The sequence below is a fragment of the Trachypithecus francoisi genome, unplaced genomic scaffold (genome assembly GCF_009764315.1).
Source record: "Trachypithecus francoisi isolate TF-2019V2 unplaced genomic scaffold, Tfra_2.0 Lachesis_group4, whole genome shotgun sequence".
Classification (NCBI taxonomy): domain Eukaryota; kingdom Metazoa; phylum Chordata; class Mammalia; order Primates; family Cercopithecidae; genus Trachypithecus; species Trachypithecus francoisi.
Window position 1 is genome coordinate 144,728,430 of NW_022681469.1, and position 18,054 is coordinate 144,746,483.

Genomic DNA, 18,054 nt, shown 5'->3' on the forward strand with positions numbered 1-18,054 from the left:
GTGAAACCCTATTTCTATTAAAAATACAAAAATTAGCTGGGCGTGGTGGTGCACACCTGTGGTCTCAGCTACAAGGGAGACTGAGGCACAAGAATCACTGGAACCCAGGAGGCAGAGGTTGCAGTGAGCCAAGATCACACCACTGCACTCCAGCCTAGGCAACACAGCGAGACTCTGTCTCAAAATAACCAAAACAAAACAAAAAATGAATTCTAATGAAAGACAATCACATATTACAAAGGGAAAAACTAAAAATTGCAACAACAATCTTTTAACATAAAAACAGAAGGCAAACCAAGGATAAAAATTTTAACTATACATATACAAACTGTCTAAATTCAACAACTAAGTGTTTCAATTTGTCATTTCAAATTGCACTGTTCACAAGAGAAAACATTAGAACTTAAATGTAACCTCCATGAGACCAAGGATATTTGTGTTGTTCATTGCTCTACCTTTAGAACCTTCAGTTTTTTGAATAAATGCAAAAAGAATGCCAACAAATACCAAAACTGCCTCCTGCCCAATGCTGCCACAGCTCTGACTCAGTGCAGATGGAGTTTTACAGAGGAACTACTTTTTCAAGAGGACAATTTAGAATGCAAGCCAAAAGCATTAAAAAGTGCATATTCTTTAATCCAAGAATTACTCAAGAAATGTATACATTTTTTAAAAAGATCACCAAATGCATCCCACATAGTTCCTTTACAATAAACAAAAGATAAACAACTTAGTGTCCTGTCCTATATGCACTCTACCAGATGACTCAATTATAGTCCATCCATCCATGGAATCCTAGACAATCATAAAAGGACATTTATATCAACATGGAAAGTAAAGATACGCTTCAAAGAGCAGGCTACAAGAGAGAATACATTATACAATCCTACTGCTATATAAAACAAAACATCTGGAAAAATCTATGCTTAAATATTAATACTATGTCCCGCAAAGTGGTAGGGTAACAGTGATTTTTATTCTTTTTACTTATCTCTATTTTCTCATATTTCTGTAACGAACATGCTGCACTGTAATGAACGTTTCATAAAACAAAATGGGTCTGTTATAAAAATCTGAAAACACTTATTTTTGAAAGAGAGCAGTATTACAGGCTGTAGTGTCAAATAAAATATTAACGTTAAATATCACACGCTTCCCTGAAAGTAAACAACATTCTTAATTAAGCTTTCAGTTCTGTGAACGTATCTCTAATACTAGATCACACCTTGCTATTTCTGAAAATGTTAGTCCCGATAAAAATTAACAACCAGAAAAGAGGTAACAAATTGGCTGAAGAAAGTAAAAATTGGCACTTTAGCTTTTAGTGAGATCTTAAATCTACTCAAATAACACTAAGCAATACTTTGTCCAAATGTAAACCATTATACTAGCCAACATTAAGAATTATGTGGCCATCAGAAGGCACTTTCTTCAATAAAAGATGAATATTAATCAGATACAACTTTATACGTAATCTTCAAGTAAAAAAAATTTGAGCTCACTTTTCATGTTATATAGCTTCAAGAGAAAGACTTCTTAGAAACAAAAGTTCATTCTCACTTTGTTCAGATAGGCTTACGTATCAGGTAATCACTGGAGAGTAAAACTTACATTAACATACACTATGTCAATCAGTTATAAAATCTGAGCTATTATTTGAAGTACAGAATTCATTCAGAATATATTCTAAAACACACAATTAACACATCCCCAACTTTCTATGCTAAAAAAAAAAAAAAGACTGTACTACAGAGATGCCTTCTTTTGATTCCAAGAATCCCATTTACTTTCCACAACCAAAAGTTTTGTTCCAGTTTTCATAAAGCTCTAAATCTTTTGGAGAAACACTAGGTCGCACAGTTCTAAAAGCATTTTCAAAATCAATATAAGCTATTGGTCGAACTTGATCCGGTGTTATGGTAGCAATGTCAGCAGTTTGTAAACTGCGAATAGGACCAAGAGAAGCCTCTCTGCAAAGCTGTGTCATGTCTGCTCCTGAGAACCCATCAGACTGCTGTACAACCTGTTCGATTTCCTCCTCACTGAGGCAACACTGCTCTTTGGACATTAGATTAATTACTATCTGTTTCCTGGCTGAAGCTTCTGGGAGGGGAATATAAAGCCTTTTCACCAATCTTCTCCGGGCAGCCTCATCAATTTCTTGTGGCCGATTTGTTGCTCCTACCACTAGGATACGATCTTCAGAAGATGTTGTTGCTCCATCTAGCTGAACTAAAAATTCTGTTTTTATCCTTCTAGAAGATTCATGCTCACCATCTCCCCTTTGAGATAACAAGGAATCAATTTCATCAATAAATATCACAGCTGGTTGCTGACACCTTGCAACAGCAAACAATGCACGGACCATTTTCTCCCCCTCACCTACCCATTTAGAAGTTAAGGATGAAGCAGAGATGCTAAAGAATGTTGCCCCAGACTGACTAGCAATGCACTTGCCAATTAGAGTTTTACCAGTCCCAGGAGGACCAAAGAGCAAAATTCCTTTAGGGGGTCCCCTTAAACCAGTAAAGATGTCTGGCCTCAACATGGGCCACACAACTATTTCCTTTATGGTGGCTTTAGCAAATTCTACTCCTGCAATATCTTCCCAATTTACTGGAGGTCCATGATCCATAATCTCATTCATAATAAGTTCAATCATCTTTGGCTCCAAGTTCTTCAGACGCTCATGGACTGGATGTGCTGGTTCTGTAGGCCCTGCCCCATAAGGTTTATACTGTGTTCCTCCATTCTGCTCTCCCCCATCTTGCTTGGGTATAGGAGGAACAAACTTTCCAAGTATTCCCCGGGATCTACTAGCTCCTAGAGACTTTTTTACACCACCATATGAAGACCCTGATGCACGCTGAGGTTGGTGGTACTTTTTTTGCTGATCTACCCATAATTGTTCTTTTGCCGTTTTAAATGTAGGCAGGCTGCTATCCTCCTTTGGGCCATTATCCTCTGTTTTACTACAAGCCTTATTTAGTATTGGATTGGAAAGTGCATCAATGGTGCCAGAATCATAAAAAGACTTCCTTTGTGGACTCTCACAGGCAGCAGGAAAACAAGACTGATTAGATAAGAACATATTAAGTCCTGTGTTTTCTTTTGGGGAGCTGTGATTTTCCTTTTTGACATTTCCAAACAACGGTGTGACATGGAATTTTGCAGTGGCTGAGTCACCTACAGGTGCTGAGAATGTAGGACAAGTCTTAGCAGCGTTAGTCACCATAGGTGGCTGGGCACTCTGAAGGAGTTTCAAAGGATTGCTCTCTGGGAAGTCCTGGGTCCTATCTTGATAATGAGCTGAGTTAGGTAATGGGTCACTCTCTTGAGAACTACCACAAACACTAAATTTAGGAAGTTCAAAGACAGTGGCCTCCTTATGGATTACCACTGATGCATGAGCAGGTTCCAACAGAGAGTCTTTGAATTTTTTGCCAGCTTGCATCATCTTCTGTACACTACTCATTTTGAAAACATTATTTATTGACAATCCAGACTGCCACTTGTCACTATCTGTTTGCTGAGATCCTGCCAAAGTTAAAATGTTTTCTGCATAATTATTCAAGCCAGATTCAACATTGTCAGAATCAATAATTGCAGAATATTTCTCTGCATATTTTTTGAACAGTTTGGTAGCACAGACCTGGGAAATCTCAGAGTTTGCCCATGCATACTGAATGCGTAATATCTGTGCACGGTATGCATCTGCCTTCCGTCCTGTACATATGCCAGATGTAATTGCGAAGTAATTCTTCTGCCATTCACTCAGGTGCACAGATCTAGAGCTGGGGGTCTGCATTTTAGAGGTCCTATAACAAACAATAAAAATGAAAATCAGTATGAAGAAAACAAAGACATAATACTTTAAATATAGTTTTTAAACATCTGCTAATCTGAAGGAAGGGACACTGGACTTTGTATTTATAATGTAGATTTATAAGGACAGGTTATAAGAGAAATATCTAGTTAACTATAGATTGTAAGTATTCAAGACATATCAATACGAAGTCTTCAATACTAAAGACTTGATTAAATAATAAATTATGAGTTAAATTGTTTTACATAATTTTATCTGTAGGGAAAGCATTCATAAGGTTTAGATGAAAAGGATTTAAAATTAATCAGAAAAAGAAAAGCAATGTGGAAGAACAGTGGAACTATAGATACATAAAGCAAAACAAAATGAACAAGAGGTTTAAGTCTGAGCTGTAAAAGAAACTAGTTGAATGAGCTTAAGCGAACTTTTTACTATCACTGACGGTTCTTTAGTTTTCTTTCTTTTTTTTTTTTTTTGAGACAGAGTCTCACTCTGTCACCCAGGCTGCTGGAGGGCAGTGGCATTATCTCAGCTCACTGCAACCTCTACCTCCCAGGTTCAAGTGATTCTCCTGCCCCAGCTTCCCAAGTAGCTGGGATTACAGACATCCGCCACCACGCCTGGCTAATTTTGATATTTTTAGTAGAGATGGGGTTTTGTCATATTAGTTAGTCTCGAACTTCTGACCTCAGGTAATCCACCTGCCTCGGCCTCCCAAAGTGCTGGAATTACAGGCATGAGCCACCGCGCCCAGCTGGTTCTTCAGTTTTCTTATCTGCAAAGTGAGAGGAACCATTGGGACAATCAAATCAAATAATGAATATGAAAATAATCTGAAAACTATCATTATCCTTACCACACAAATGTAGAAACTGAGGCTGAGAGAGTTAAAGAACTTACTTGAGATCACACAGTCAGTTATGAATGGTACCAGAAATGGAACACGAGCAGTGTCAATCCAGGTACTATGCACTTCTCCATGTACACAATGCTCCTTGATGCTGCTATCCTAGGTCACAGATTGAACAGCATGGATCACAAATTTAAACTATGGCATATTTAAATGGCTTTAATAACTTATTCATGAATAAGTTCATCACCCTAAACAGAATGCCCTAGAATATCTGTTACAATAAATGAAATAAGAGAACAAGCTAGCCTACTAGTAAAATGCTTTTACTTTAGATTTCTTCTGTCAAGTTATTCGCATAAGTTTCTTCACATTAAGTTACATTTAAACAGAACTGTGGATGTATCACATTGCTAGATATATAGAATGTACTTACATATCCACAAGAAAAATTTATGGAATTTTTTTTTATTTCCTAACAGTATTTCAATTAAATGAAAACCAAGAAACCCTACTTAAGTCTCAAGTATTTGAAATTTTGCCTTTCAAATTACTTGTAAGTACAGCTTAATAAACAACAGGTTCTTTTAGTGCAACAGTCATGTTTAATACCGTTTTTATCTCCCATAATGCCTTACAAAGAATTTGTCACATTTTAAGTAGGTGTTCATAAATTTTTGTTTAAAAAAAATAAGAAAACTGAAGATCCAGAGATTTAAAGACACTGTAATTTATTTAAAGCTGTAAAGCTAAATAAGCTAGAGCCAAAACTAGATCTGACCTCTCCTGCCAAGCAGTTCATCCTTTTTTTCACTATACCATTGATTTTAAACTCATTTATACAATACTGGAAATGAGAAACTGAAAGAAAGGTGACTGAGAAAACACTTGACACAAACTGGTTTTTTTTTTTTTTTTTTTTTTTTGAGAGTCTCGCTCTGTCTCCCAGGCTGGAGTGCAGTGGCGCGATCTCGGCCCACTGCAAGCTCCGCCTTCCAGGTTCACGCCATTCTTCTGCCTCAGTCTCCAGAGTAGCTGGGACTACAGGCGCCCGCCACCACGCCCGGCTAATTTTTTTGTATTTTTAGTAGAGACGGGGTTTCAACATGTTAGCCAGGATGGTCTCCATCTCCTGACCTCGTGATCCGCCCGCCTCAGCCTCCAAAAGTGCTGGGATTACAGGCGTGAGTCACCGCGCCCGGCCGACACAAACTTTTACAATTAGTGTTATCATTCTCTTCCTCGCCATGGCTTCATTCCACTTTATCATCTGTTATCCTGAAATTTCTACCATTTCTCAGAGTTCTAGTCACTGTTCTCAGAATAAACCCCTTCTCCTTTCTATATTCACCTTTCCTTCAATATTCATCTTCCAAGTCTTATTTCTTCCTTTCAATTCAATCATTTAAATGACAAATATGGATAACGAAAAACTGGCCATCACTGATCAGTGACACAACCATTGTCTTGTTTACCATTTCCAAGACAATTTAACCTTTATGGCCTTTCCTAGATCTAAAAAGTGTGATTAATTAGCACTGTCATATGAACTGCATTTCAATCTTCTTTATTTTGCCAGTGTTCTGATTATTTTAATAATGTGATTAACTGTCTTCCTAACTAGACAGTTGGCTTCTGCAGGGAGGAATTGTTTTCCATTCCATTTACATTGTCTTTTACATTGTCTTAGTACCTAGAATACAGTGTCCTTTGGAATAACAGCTATAAAACACTGACGGAGTGCCTACTCAGTACCAAGCACTGTACAGGCCTTTCATAGGACTCTACTCTTGATGCAAAACAGAAGTTAAGAGCACAAGGTCTGGAGCCAGGCTGCCTGCGTTCAGATCCTGGCTCTTATCAGCAGTGACTGCAGGAAAATCTCTTAATGTCTTTCTGTTACCTATAAAAGAAGCGCAGCAACATCACTGAGCTGACAAGGTATTTTACTTCTGCAAAGCACTAGACAGAAGACTCAGCAGTTAGAAAATACTCTATAAAATACTGCTTCTTCCGATTCCTCACAATGACCCTTGAAAGGTATGAGCCCTTCTTTCTCATCACAGAGATTAAGAGCTTGCCTGGGTCACAGGGGAGCTGACTGACCCCCGCTGTGGGCGCCCAGAGCCCCGCTGGGCCGGGTAAATGCCTGCGGTAAGCGGCCCCGCCCCCGGACAGGCTCTGCCAAAGAAAGCCGTCCGCAGACCTGGCCCCGAGACTGCTGTCCACGCCGGGCCCCAGCTTCCTAATCCTGGATGAGTCTGGTTCTGGGCTAGCGGGTCAGCCACCCTCCCCTAAGACAGAAGCAAAAGGGCACAGCCACTGCCTGGCTCCCGCCTCCCACGGCCTCCCGTGAAGCCCCCGCCCCGCGACCCCCCAGCATTCCAGAGGCACACGCCCGCCTCTCCCCTACGCCCCAACCCTGATGCTCCACAGGAGTCAGCAGCGCCCCTGTCCCGCCTCCCGTCACCTCTTCCTACCTGCGGCCGTTCTGGGACGCCAGGGGCCTCCGAAAAGCGCGGGGACCTACGTGCGCCTGCGCGCTGCTGTCGCTCTTGGGCGGGCGCCGTACGTACGTGCGTGAGTGCGTGCGTGCGTGCGTTCGGCGCGCGGGGCGTGGGCGTGGCACCTGGGACAGGTCACCACCACCAGGGCCCCAGCTCCGACCGGTGGTGTTCGATAAACGCTTACTGTGCATAGGCTTCATTTTTAAAAGTCCTCCCACATAAATACAAGGAGGCGATGGAATTGAATGAAGATTCGAAGGACTCCCATAGAGCGTGGCTCACCTGCCCTCACCCGGAGAGCCAGCGGCGGCTCAATGAGGAGAGCAAAGCGTGGCTCTGCTGCGCCCACCCGGAAGAGCAAACAATGGCTCTGCTGCGCCCACCCGGGAGAGCAAACAATGGCTCAGCTGCGCCCACCCGGGAGAGCAAAGCGTGGCTCACCTGCGCCCACCCGGGAGCTCGAAGCGTGGCTCACCTGCGCCCAATCGGGAGGGCAAAGCGTGACTCACCTGCGTCCCCCGGGGAGAGCCAGCCACCCTCCTTCTGTGCTGCAGGCAGGGAGCGGGCGGCGGGAGAGGAGCAGATCCACTTAGGTCAGCGATTAAGACGTCGTTACAACAGGCCACCCCGGCCTTGCGGGGCCTGTGGCTGCCCCCCCCTTGAACTCAGGCCTAGCACGTCTCACCTCCGCCCCTCGCACCCTGCAGTCTGCGCTCCATACAGCATGTGAGCGGGTGCTCAGCAATGTTCCCTGGCTGAAAGAACCGCATAGAGTAGCATGAAAAAATGACAAGCATGTTTAAGATAAAATAAGGGAGAGTACTGAATCCGGCAGCTCAGATCTCCCCGCAGCCAACATCTACATTCCTTTGGACAGCTCTCTGCTGTGTAGGGAAACCTCCCTGGAACTTTGAAAAGCACTCCATCATTACCTTCCACTTTGTTCTGGAGCAAGGTTTCAAAAGAAGGGTGCCGTATTTTGATTAATTTAGTGAACTGAATTTTCAGACACAAGTAACAGAGCAGCCACTCAGTGGCCTCTGCAGTAAATAATAATACAAGATCACATAACAAGAAGACTGGAGGTTGGCGGGAAATCTGGGCCTGGTGACTCAAAGTTAAGTCGTGAAGGACCATCTCTTCATTCTGCCACCTTCTCACCTGTGGATTTTCCTCCCTAGGCTTGTCACCTCATTGTCAAGAGATGCCCTCACAATCCAAGCCAGGCAGCCTCACACGACCAGATCTAAAACACAAAGAGGGAGCCAAACTGAGAAAGAACCTTTTCTCTCTGAACACTTCTCTCTTGGAAAAAGAAAATGTTTCCCAGAAAGCCTCCTAGCCTTCCTCTTATATCTCCTTGACTAACTGGGACCCGGTCCTCTGGATATCCTTTCCTGAGAAAGAGAGGGTCTGGTGCAGGGGATAGAGAAAATGACTAGCAACTAGCAGCACATGATGTTTAAACACAGGATTTAAAGAAATGCAAGGCGCAAGCAATGTGAAGATTTTTTTTTAAGTTTTTAAAATCTTGACAAAATAAAAAGGAATTGGACAATGCACTTTAAAAACTAGCAGAAGTTTCACTGAAAACAACTCCTAATTCATTTCATGGCTTAGATAGTAATAGAAAATTAGTTTATTCTAATTCCACACTTTATCAACTAATTTTAATTATTTTATAATTACCCAAAGTATGTCATGTAGAATGAAAATAAAAGAAAATGAAAACAGTTTTATCAAGGCCAAGTCAGTTGTATGTTTACTGGCTATTTAGAAATTTCTAAATACGTGTATATTTAGAAATGACTATATAGATACTATTTGAGTCACGTTAGGGATGGAAAGTTATGTCTCCCCAAAGTTTGTATGTTGAAATCCTAAGCCCAATGTGATGGTTTTAAGGGGTGGGGCCTTTGTGAGGTGATTAGGTCATGAGAGTGAAGCCTTCATAGATGCGATTAGTAAGTATCCTTATAAAAGAGACTCCAGAGGCTGGGTGCAGTGTCTCATGCCTGTAATCCCAGCACTTTGGGAGACCAAGACAGGTGGATCGCCTGGGGCCAGGATTTCGAGACCAGCCTGGCCAACATGGCAAAACCCTGTCTCTACTAAAAATACAAATATTAGCCAGGTGTGGTGGTGGGCACCTGTAATCCCAGCTACTTAGGAGGCTGAGGCCTCAGAATTGCTTGAACCCAAGAGGTGGAGGTTGCAGTGAACTGAGATCGTGCCACTGCACTCCAGCCTGGGGGATAGAGTGAGACTCTGTCTCCAAAAAATAAAATACAATAAAAGAGACTCCAAAGAACTTTCTAGGCCTCTTGCCACCACCTGAGGATGCAAAGAGTTGACAGCAACCTGGAAGAGCCCTCACCAGAACTCGACCATTCTGGGACTCTGACTTCCAGCCTCCACTGTGAGAAATAAATTTCTATTGTTTATGAGCCACTCAGCATATGGTACTTTGTAGAATAGGCAGGCTATGACAGGTAATTAGCAATTTTGGGTGATTTTCATCATCAAAATTTTCATGATGGCATTTTGGAGAAATCACATAAACCACTCTCTTACCCTCCTAAAAGTATTGCTCAAATACTGAATTATATTTGTGCTTGCCAGAATTAACTTTTTTCCAACAAGTAACACTAGCCACTTCATTTTGTGCTTTTGATACAAAAGCATTTCCCAATCAAGCGGCTTTCATCTTCTGGCCTGGTTGGCAAAAGTGTAACTCACTTCTGCACCCTCTCTGAACCCTAGTCTCCTCATCAAATGTAAAACAGGAATAAACCTTTTTACCCTGGAAGCCATTATAAGGATTATAATCAACATAAGATATAATTCTTAAATTATCAAAGCAGTCGCTGGCATGTGGCAGGCACTCAACAGAAACCGTGTTGCTGTGCTATTTTATTGTTACTATTAACACTCCTATTGGGACTGAAACCCTTATGCCATATCAAGACTTTTCCATCTTTGACAAATGAGACATATTAGGATAGTATCTTAATAATATGGAAGAGTTTAGTGCTTGAGCTATTCAATTATTAAACTTTGCTTCCAAGACCACAGACTGGTGGTATATACTGTGTGTGTGTGTGTGTGTGCGTGCATGCTTGTGTGTGTGTATGAGAAACAATATGCTGTTCTTTCTTCTTCTGGGTAGAAGTTGTTGAGACTTCAAGGGAAGAGGTTTTCACCTACAGCAGACAGTGCCAGTTTTCTTGGTGTGAGGGATTCTGGGAGATGGCTGCCCATTTCCATATTCATGAATTTTAAAAACATGGTCTTAGATAAATGCCAGTGTACACTTCAGTGAGCTCATTTGTTTTTGAGCAGAGGGGATAACACAGCCCTAAATAATGTGCCTCCCTGTCAGCCAGGAGAGTTACATTCTGGAGATGTGTGTGTCAGTGGGTGTGGGAGGCAGGTGGTGTTGAGGAGATAGGGAAGCCGACAGGACATAGCTCAGAGGGAAAACAGCCCATCTAAATCCAGTTCCTTCTCTGGGGGATTCCCTGTATGTGGATTCGCACTGACTTCCAAACCTCTCAGCTCCCTGACTCAGTGGTAAGAAAGAAAAAAGAACCAGGATTGAGGGGATGGTGTTCCAGCCCTCCAGCAGAGAAGTAAGATGTGTGGGCCCAGGGTGAACCAAGTGCACAATTTTAGTAAAAGATCTGTATTGGCCACACTGAATGAATCATAAAGGGATGTGAAGAGATTCTGGCATTATTGTCATAAACAGAGCTGGTGACGGGGGAGGTGGTGTTCTCTTTGTGTCAAAAGACAAAATTATTTACAGATCACATTGGCTTTTATTCATGATTCATGAATCCAGTAGCCTCTATTCTATAAAATAGAATTAGAGTTCCCACTGGGCAATGGCAGAACAGTGGTTTTGTAAGGTTGGAATAAGGAAACAGTATTTTTTTAAAGGTTGATTGGTTAGCATCAGCTTACTTCAGACCACTTTTCTTGTCATGGTTAAAGCAAATGGGACTTCCTTGTGACTCTGACTCAGGTAGACTGAGCTCTTTCTGATAGGTTGCTGTGAATCTCTTGTTTTCAAGAGAAACTGGTCTATTTGGGGACCACCAGCTGTCTTAAAGTTTCAGCTTGATTAAATGGCACTTAACATGAGTGATGCCACTTTAGTTTGGTCTATTGGGACCTAGTGCAGGCGCTCACTCCAAAACAATGCCCTCCCATAATTTTTCTTTAACACCTGAAATGGGGCAGAGCAGAGACGGAAGGAAACATTTGCTTGGGTCATCATTTTCCTCAAGGACTGCGCTATCAATTGTAGTCAACACTTCTAGGTGCCTCCAGTTTGGTACAGTATGTTAGGGGTTGAATTGCGTCCCCCAAACAGATTTGTTGAAGTCCTAACCCATGGCACCTGTGAATGTGGCCTTATTTGGAAAGAGGACTGTTAGAGCTGTAATCCAGTTAAGATGAGGTCCTACTGGATTAGGGTGGGCCCTCATCCAATTGATTGGCGTCCTTATAAAGAAGAGGAAAAGAGTCACAGAAGGAAGAAGGCCATGTGAAGATGGGGGCAGAGATTGGAGTGATGCTGTCACAAGCCAAGGAATATCTGGGTTACCAACAACTTGACTTTGTAGACAGCATGGCCCTGCCAACACCTTGATTTCAGTTTCTGCCTCCAGAACTGTGAGAGAACTTGTTTATGTTGTTTGAAGACACCGAGACTGCCATCCATTGTTCCAGCAGCCTCAGGAAACGAATGCCCTGCATTCTTACAGCACTGCGGCAGGATGGTGGCATGATTAAGAGCAGGGGCTGTGGAGTCAGCTTTCCAGGGTTCAAGTCCCAGCTCTACTGCTCACAAGCCACTACTGAGAATTGTTCAGAATCAACCCATCTGAGATCTGAAGATCATTTAGACTGGAGCCTGGCCCACGGTAAGCACTGCCCAGGTGCCAGGTGTTATTATGGCCGGGCTGGCCAGTTCTTCCTCTTAGGTTGCCTTGCTTAGAGTTTGGGAAGGACAAAATAACCCAGCTTGTTGTTGTTTTCTACCATTTTAGTCTGCTTAACCTTACTGTTTCATGTATTAGCCAAATTCTCTTATTTTACAGGACATTGGAATCTCAGATATACAAGGAAACTGAAGAATTTTCTAATTTTCAGTCCAATCTCATGGACTGAAAAGTCAGTCTCATAGAAGAATGACTCCGATTTCCCAACCCTTGGTTTTTTCCTATCTCCATTTGAGCACCCACCATGCAGGAGAATTCACTGCCCTGTAAGAAAACACTTTCCACTTGCTGATAGGCTGACTTCTAAGTTTTTCTTCGTATTGAAAATCTGTCTCTCTGTCACTTTCTCTTTGGAGCTAGAGAGGAGACTCTTCAAATTAAAGGGAGTGTAAAATGTGAAGACAGCTGCTGAGTCCTCTTTGAGTCTCTCCTGCGAGACAGCCTTCCTTTTAGAACTCTCCCGGTGTGACTTGGCTCCTCTCTCACAACACCTGGGGACACATCCATCTCATAAATGCTGGGGTCTAGATCTCACTTTGACTTTGGAGCGCTTTGGGATTCACGAGGTCTGCTGTAATACAGACTACTCTGTTATCTTCTTCTTCTTTCCTCTACCATCCATTGTACGTCTCTGCTCTGGGGAGCCATTCACCAGTTTCTCTAAATTGGTAGCTCCGGATGTATCTAGTTTATGCAAGCATCTTATGCTCACAGTGCTTTCTTATTAATGTTTTTTCTACTACTTCTTACAAGTGTAGGTTATGTCAAGTAACACAGGTATTAAGGAAACAGATGTTTATATCAAATGCAGTTGAAAGGCAAAAAAATTTATAGTGTTTGATGTTTGGATATTTACATAATTTAGAAAAGCAATGAAATAATCCCTAGATTTAAAAAAGCCGTTAGTCAGTGATCCTATCTTTCCTCAAATGTAGACTTTGTGAATTGCATACCAGCAGAATCAGTTTCTAGTTTGTCATGTCTGTTGGATTTCTGAATTAAGGGGTGCAGGTGTGGAGTCAGTGGATATTAGAACTGCCCTCCCTTGGGGTCTTCTCCCCTCTTGTTTCTCTTTGAACTGTGGCACACCCTCATGATGATCAAGGGGCCACCCGGTGACACCTGCTCCCCTTTTTGTCTTGGGCTTTCCTGCAGGCTTCTTGGTGATGGGCATGTGGTCAGCCACCATGAGATTCTCCAGGTTTAGCGAGTATTGCTGTTTGCTGGATTTTAGAGAGGAGACACGTGATTCCAGGACAGATCTTTCGTATCAGCTGTTAGTTGTGTCTAGATCAATCTGGGACTTTCCCAACACTAAGCAGGAGGGGCCTGTTATCCGGAGAGTAAGGAAACATCTAACTCCAGTGCCAGCAGCAGTTTGTGCACTCTTTTCGACACTAATTTGAATATGTATTTAAATAAAGATGCTCTGTATTGACCACAGATTAGTCTGAATAATCCAAAACTTTAAACACTTCCCCACATTGGACTATTCAGGGATGGTCTAGGGGCCAAGATTTTACCTTGGTAGGCAAAGATGGGGCTTCACCCAGAAGAGAATAAATGTCTTCACTGCCAGTTACCTTCAGAAATGGTTAATCCTGGGGAGCAGACAGCATCTTTTGCAGCATAGTTTACTGGGCAAGAGCGTGGACTCCAGAGCCGGACTGCCTGGGCTCCCACCCCAGTTTGGCCACTGACTATATGACCTTGGGATAAGTCACTAAACCTCGCAATGTCTCAGTTTTCTCACTTGTAAAATGGGCATAATAATTGGCCTGCATCATAGAATTTTAAAATAAGTATTAAATTAATACTTTAAAACACGTATAACAGTGCCTGGCATACAGCAAGTGCTATGGGTGTGTTCTTGTTAAATAAACTGGGAGAAGTTCTTCTTCCTGTATCTAGGGCTGGGGAATTCAGATCTGAGAACCACTTTACGGAGGAACCTGGAGAAGTCAGGAGGTGGGGTGAACTGCCATAAGTTACCTAGAAATGAGCGAGAAATCAGACAAGCTTTTCTCTCTGTTGGGTCTGTGTCTAAGCTGATGTCTTAGACTCTCCATCAAAAGGATCCAGCCAGTTCGGAGGGAGGAAATCTTCAGTCACTTGCTGGTCTCCTGCCCTGCTTCTGTACAGCATCCCCGTTGGCCCCTGCCACCCAGTCTCCTCCCTCCCATCAGGTCTCAGCCGTCTTTCTGAAGTATATTTGTGGATGAGGCTGGATGAGCCCACTAAAGCAGAAAGCTGGTATCAATGATGTTGGTGGCTCACATTGGAGCCCTTGCAGCAATCTTAACTCAAGGGTTGAAAAAGAATCTTGTAAAATTTAGACATCCCAGCCTTAAGTGGAGTGCTCCACACTCCACTGGTCCTAACAAGGGTGGCCCCTGATGGGCCCCAGAAACAGCCTCTGTGCCCACATCATGGTGGAGGTCAGGTCTTAATTTGCTGTTGGGTAGAGAACAAATGACCTGAATAAATTAGATGGGGAACTACTTGGCATCTGACATATTTCCAGATTTTTGAGTAACAGATCATATCATTCACTTAGTTCACATAGATTTGGAGGTCTTTGAAATTCAAATATACTTACTAATAACCCAAGGACCCTTTCTGAGAGTGCCTTTGATAGTTCTGTAGTCTTCAAAGGACAAGAACTCATCTTGGGATTAAAACACACATTTCTAAAAGCAAAATGGCTCCCAATACAGATAGTGAACTTAAAGTGAGAGTGAGTAAACACCACATCCTTGTCGGAATTTGTTTACAGAAGCACTCTTCAGTTGCTTATCAGTCATGATACTATAGGACAGATAGACTTGTCAGACCAGAAAAATCAAGACCCAGAAAGCCAGAGAATCCTTCCCATCACAGCAGAGACTTCAGTCTCATTGCTCCAGGTTGTCTCTTGATTCTAATTTTATTTCCACAGAAGTTGAAGTCATCTCCAAGTAAAACTTCTGTATTGTTAATGTATCCAGAACAGTGCCTGACATATACCAGGCACTCAATGAACATTTGCTGAATAAATGAATGCCGTTTAAAAACATCCCAAGGATGCTGTATCTTTTTCTACTTTGGAGGGAATGTATCACAAGAATAAATTTGATACAACATAGAACAAGATGATCATCTGACACAATTATTATTTCACTTGAATTGTTTATTAGGCATTTAGCCACATGACAAAGGACAATTTAAAGACCAGAGATATAATTTCAAGTTGCATGAACATAGACTGCCCTGGAAAATATGTCAGTGAGGCTTTCCTGCTACTTCTGATGGCTGCAAGAACATGAAAATCTGTGATGTTTTAATCAACAAAAATCACAGCTAATGAATAAAAGCTATGGCCATGAAGATTAACTTTGTATATAGCAAATAATATTTCTTTGTTGATAAGACATAAGCAGACAAAATCACAACCCTCTGGATAACTTTGGAGAAAGACATGGGAAGCCACAAACAGACTCAGTTCCACGAAGCCAGGATGATATTTATTTACTTCTTATTCCAGTTTTCAGATATATCTCTCTTCAACTTTTGATTCCTAAAGGAAAAAAATAGCATGAGCATATGGCTACATTAAAAAAATAAAGAATAAGAATTGCATGTGCTTCTTATTCAAATATAAAGAACGAATATATAATTTCTCCAAAAAACAGAGACAGTTGTGCGATGCCAAAGAGTTTGAACTTACTAAAGGAATTTTTATTGCCAATCTGGCTTCTCTGATGAAAATTGTATTAGTGTCAACTAGAATCTCTGCCTAATTTTCTACCTCTGTAAAATAAGAATAATTCCCACTTTCTCTCAGAACTATAACCACATGAATATGATGTAATAAACTCAAATAAGTACAAGTAAAATCAAGGTATTAAGATTTTTATTGTTCTAATCTGTCCAAAACAACATACATGCATTAGGACTTACTATTGTATCACATATCTTTTTAAAAATTGAATTTCATTTTTACCTTTTGAACCTACAGCAAATATAATGACCCCAGAGGAACTGAGACTCTGATGAGAAATATACCTTTGTTTCTGATAAATTTTCAGAGCTACATTCTCCACATATGTTCTCCTAGGCATGTGTCAATACAGGCTTATGAGATAGATGCAAACATGGGGTTGCAGAAATGCGAGTCGAGAGCGTTTGCCTGATAGGGATTTGTTTCGTATGGAGCTTACAGCAATACTTTCCCTCCCCTCACACAGTCTTATGCTGAGAGCAATGGAATAACTTCAACATATAAGCCTGTCCCCACTGCCTGCCAGAGATGCTTGAGATACCACTTTGGAGTTGCTCTGGATCAGGAGGTCTTCCTCAGACCCCAGGTCTCTCTCAGTTTGTGAGTGGGGAAAGGCCCTGGTTGCACCAGGAAAAGGACCTGGTTCTCAGGGTATATTTTGACTGAGAAGGTAGTTCTTTGGCCTCAACTTTCAGGAGCCGTGGACAGGTCTATCACATATATGAAATATGATTTTCAACTTCTGACTTATTGAGCACTATACTTTTTCAGATATTCACAATTAAAATCAATAGCAAAGAAGATAAAGTTGTAGGCAATCAGGAAATGCATTACATGACTCACAGATTCTAAATCCCCCACAGGTTGTAATGAATGAGCCATTGCGAAAGGAAGAGGGAGAGAGAGAAAGAGAAGCAGACCCTGCCGGGCGTGGTGGCTCAAGCCTGTAATCCCAGCACTTTGGGAGGCCGAGACGGGCGGATCACGAGGTCAGGAGATCGAGACCATCCTGGCTAACACGGTGAAACCCCATCTCTACTAAAAATACAAAAAACTAGCCGGGCGACGTGGCGGCGCCTGTAGTCCCAGCTACTCGGGAGGCTGAGGCAGGAGAATGGCGGGAACCCGGGAGGCAGAGCTTGCAGTGAGCTGAGATCCGGCCACAGCACTCCAGCCTGGGTGACAGAGCGAGACTCCGTCTCAAAAAAAAAAAAAAAAAAAAGAGAAGCAGACCCTAAGGAGGGATCACAGATGTCTTCCACTAAACGGGAGAAACAGGTAGACATATCCCAACAGGATGACATTCTTAAGATAACCTAATGAAGAGGCTTTCTAAGGTTGTCTGGGTTCCCACAAACATAATTTTAAATACCCTTCATGTTGCCAACACTGCACTTATTTAAAATGTGTGCTTTGTTTTTACAAATTAACTGCATGCTGTCTACAGGGTTTAGCTGTGAGGGGTTTACCCCTCAGAACTGCAAGAAGTCTGGTAGTTGACACATATCCTTTCTTTAAACCATCAAGAATTTGGACGGCAAGTCCTGAGTCACAATAAATTCCCTTTTTATTGTTTTCATTAGTTCTCTAAAGGTCACCAGTTTCTTATATGAGCTTGTTATGATAGTAAGTTATCTCAGCAAATGCTGTTTGAAGAAACCTAAAGTATTTAGAGATTGATATAAGAGAATAAAAAGTAAAAATCTAAGTTTTAAAAGAATTATTAAAATGTATCATTCCTTCTACTTCTCCAGAATTAACATGATTTTCTCTTCCTTTTTTTTTTTTTTTTTGAGACAGAGTCTCGCACTGTGGCCAGGCTGGAGTGCAGTGGCGCGATCTCGGTCTCCGAGATCCCACTGCAACCTCCGCCTCCCAGGTTCATGCAATTCTCCTGCCTCCGCCTCTGGAACAGCTAGGATTACAGATGAGCGCCGCCACGCCCAGCTAATTTTTAGTAGAGATGGGGTTTCACCATGTTGGCCAGGATGGTCTCAATCTCTTGACCTTGTAATCTGCCTGCCCTGGCCTCCCAAAGTGCTGCAATTACAGGCGTGAGCCAGTGCACCCGGCCTTCTTTTCCTTATTTCCAGGTGAGGGAA

General features: G+C 42.0%; 2 protein-coding genes across 12 annotated transcripts in view; both read right to left on the reverse strand.

The window, feature by feature from the left end:
• Window positions 1-610: 610 nt before the first annotated feature.
• On the reverse strand, window positions 611-7,284 carry FIGNL1 (fidgetin like 1). Of its 8 annotated transcripts, XM_033194302.1 has the most exons (5): window positions 7,157-7,257; window positions 6,370-6,579; window positions 4,727-4,835; window positions 4,514-4,601; window positions 611-3,818 (listed from the first exon to the last, which is right to left on the reverse strand). In XM_033194302.1, exon 5 carries the CDS (start codon window positions 3,806-3,808, stop codon window positions 1,784-1,786), a length of 2,025 nt encoding a protein of 674 aa, XP_033050193.1. In that variant the 5' UTR covers window positions 3,809-3,818; window positions 4,514-4,601; window positions 4,727-4,835; window positions 6,370-6,579; window positions 7,157-7,257; the 3' UTR covers window positions 611-1,783. The 8 variants fall into 8 exon arrangements, with proteins under 8 accessions (XP_033050193.1, XP_033050190.1, XP_033050196.1 ...); XM_033194299.1 differs by lacking the exon at window positions 6,370-6,579 and having other exon boundaries at window positions 7,157-7,283; XM_033194305.1 differs by lacking the exons at window positions 4,514-4,601; window positions 6,370-6,579 and having other exon boundaries at window positions 611-3,537; window positions 3,653-3,818; window positions 7,157-7,282.
• Window positions 7,285-15,343: 8,059 nt separating this feature from the next.
• The window catches only part of DDC (dopa decarboxylase), a 113,194-nt gene continuing 110,483 nt past the window's right edge, over window positions 15,344-18,054 (reverse strand). For 2 of the 4 annotated variants that reach the window (XM_033194319.1, XM_033194317.1), the window contains exon 15: window positions 15,347-15,748. The gene's annotated coding sequence lies outside the window, so the exon portion shown is untranslated. Of the gene's footprint in view, window positions 15,749-18,054 lie in introns of all 4 variants that reach the window. The other 2 variants (XM_033194315.1, XM_033194316.1) reach the window with 2 other exon arrangements.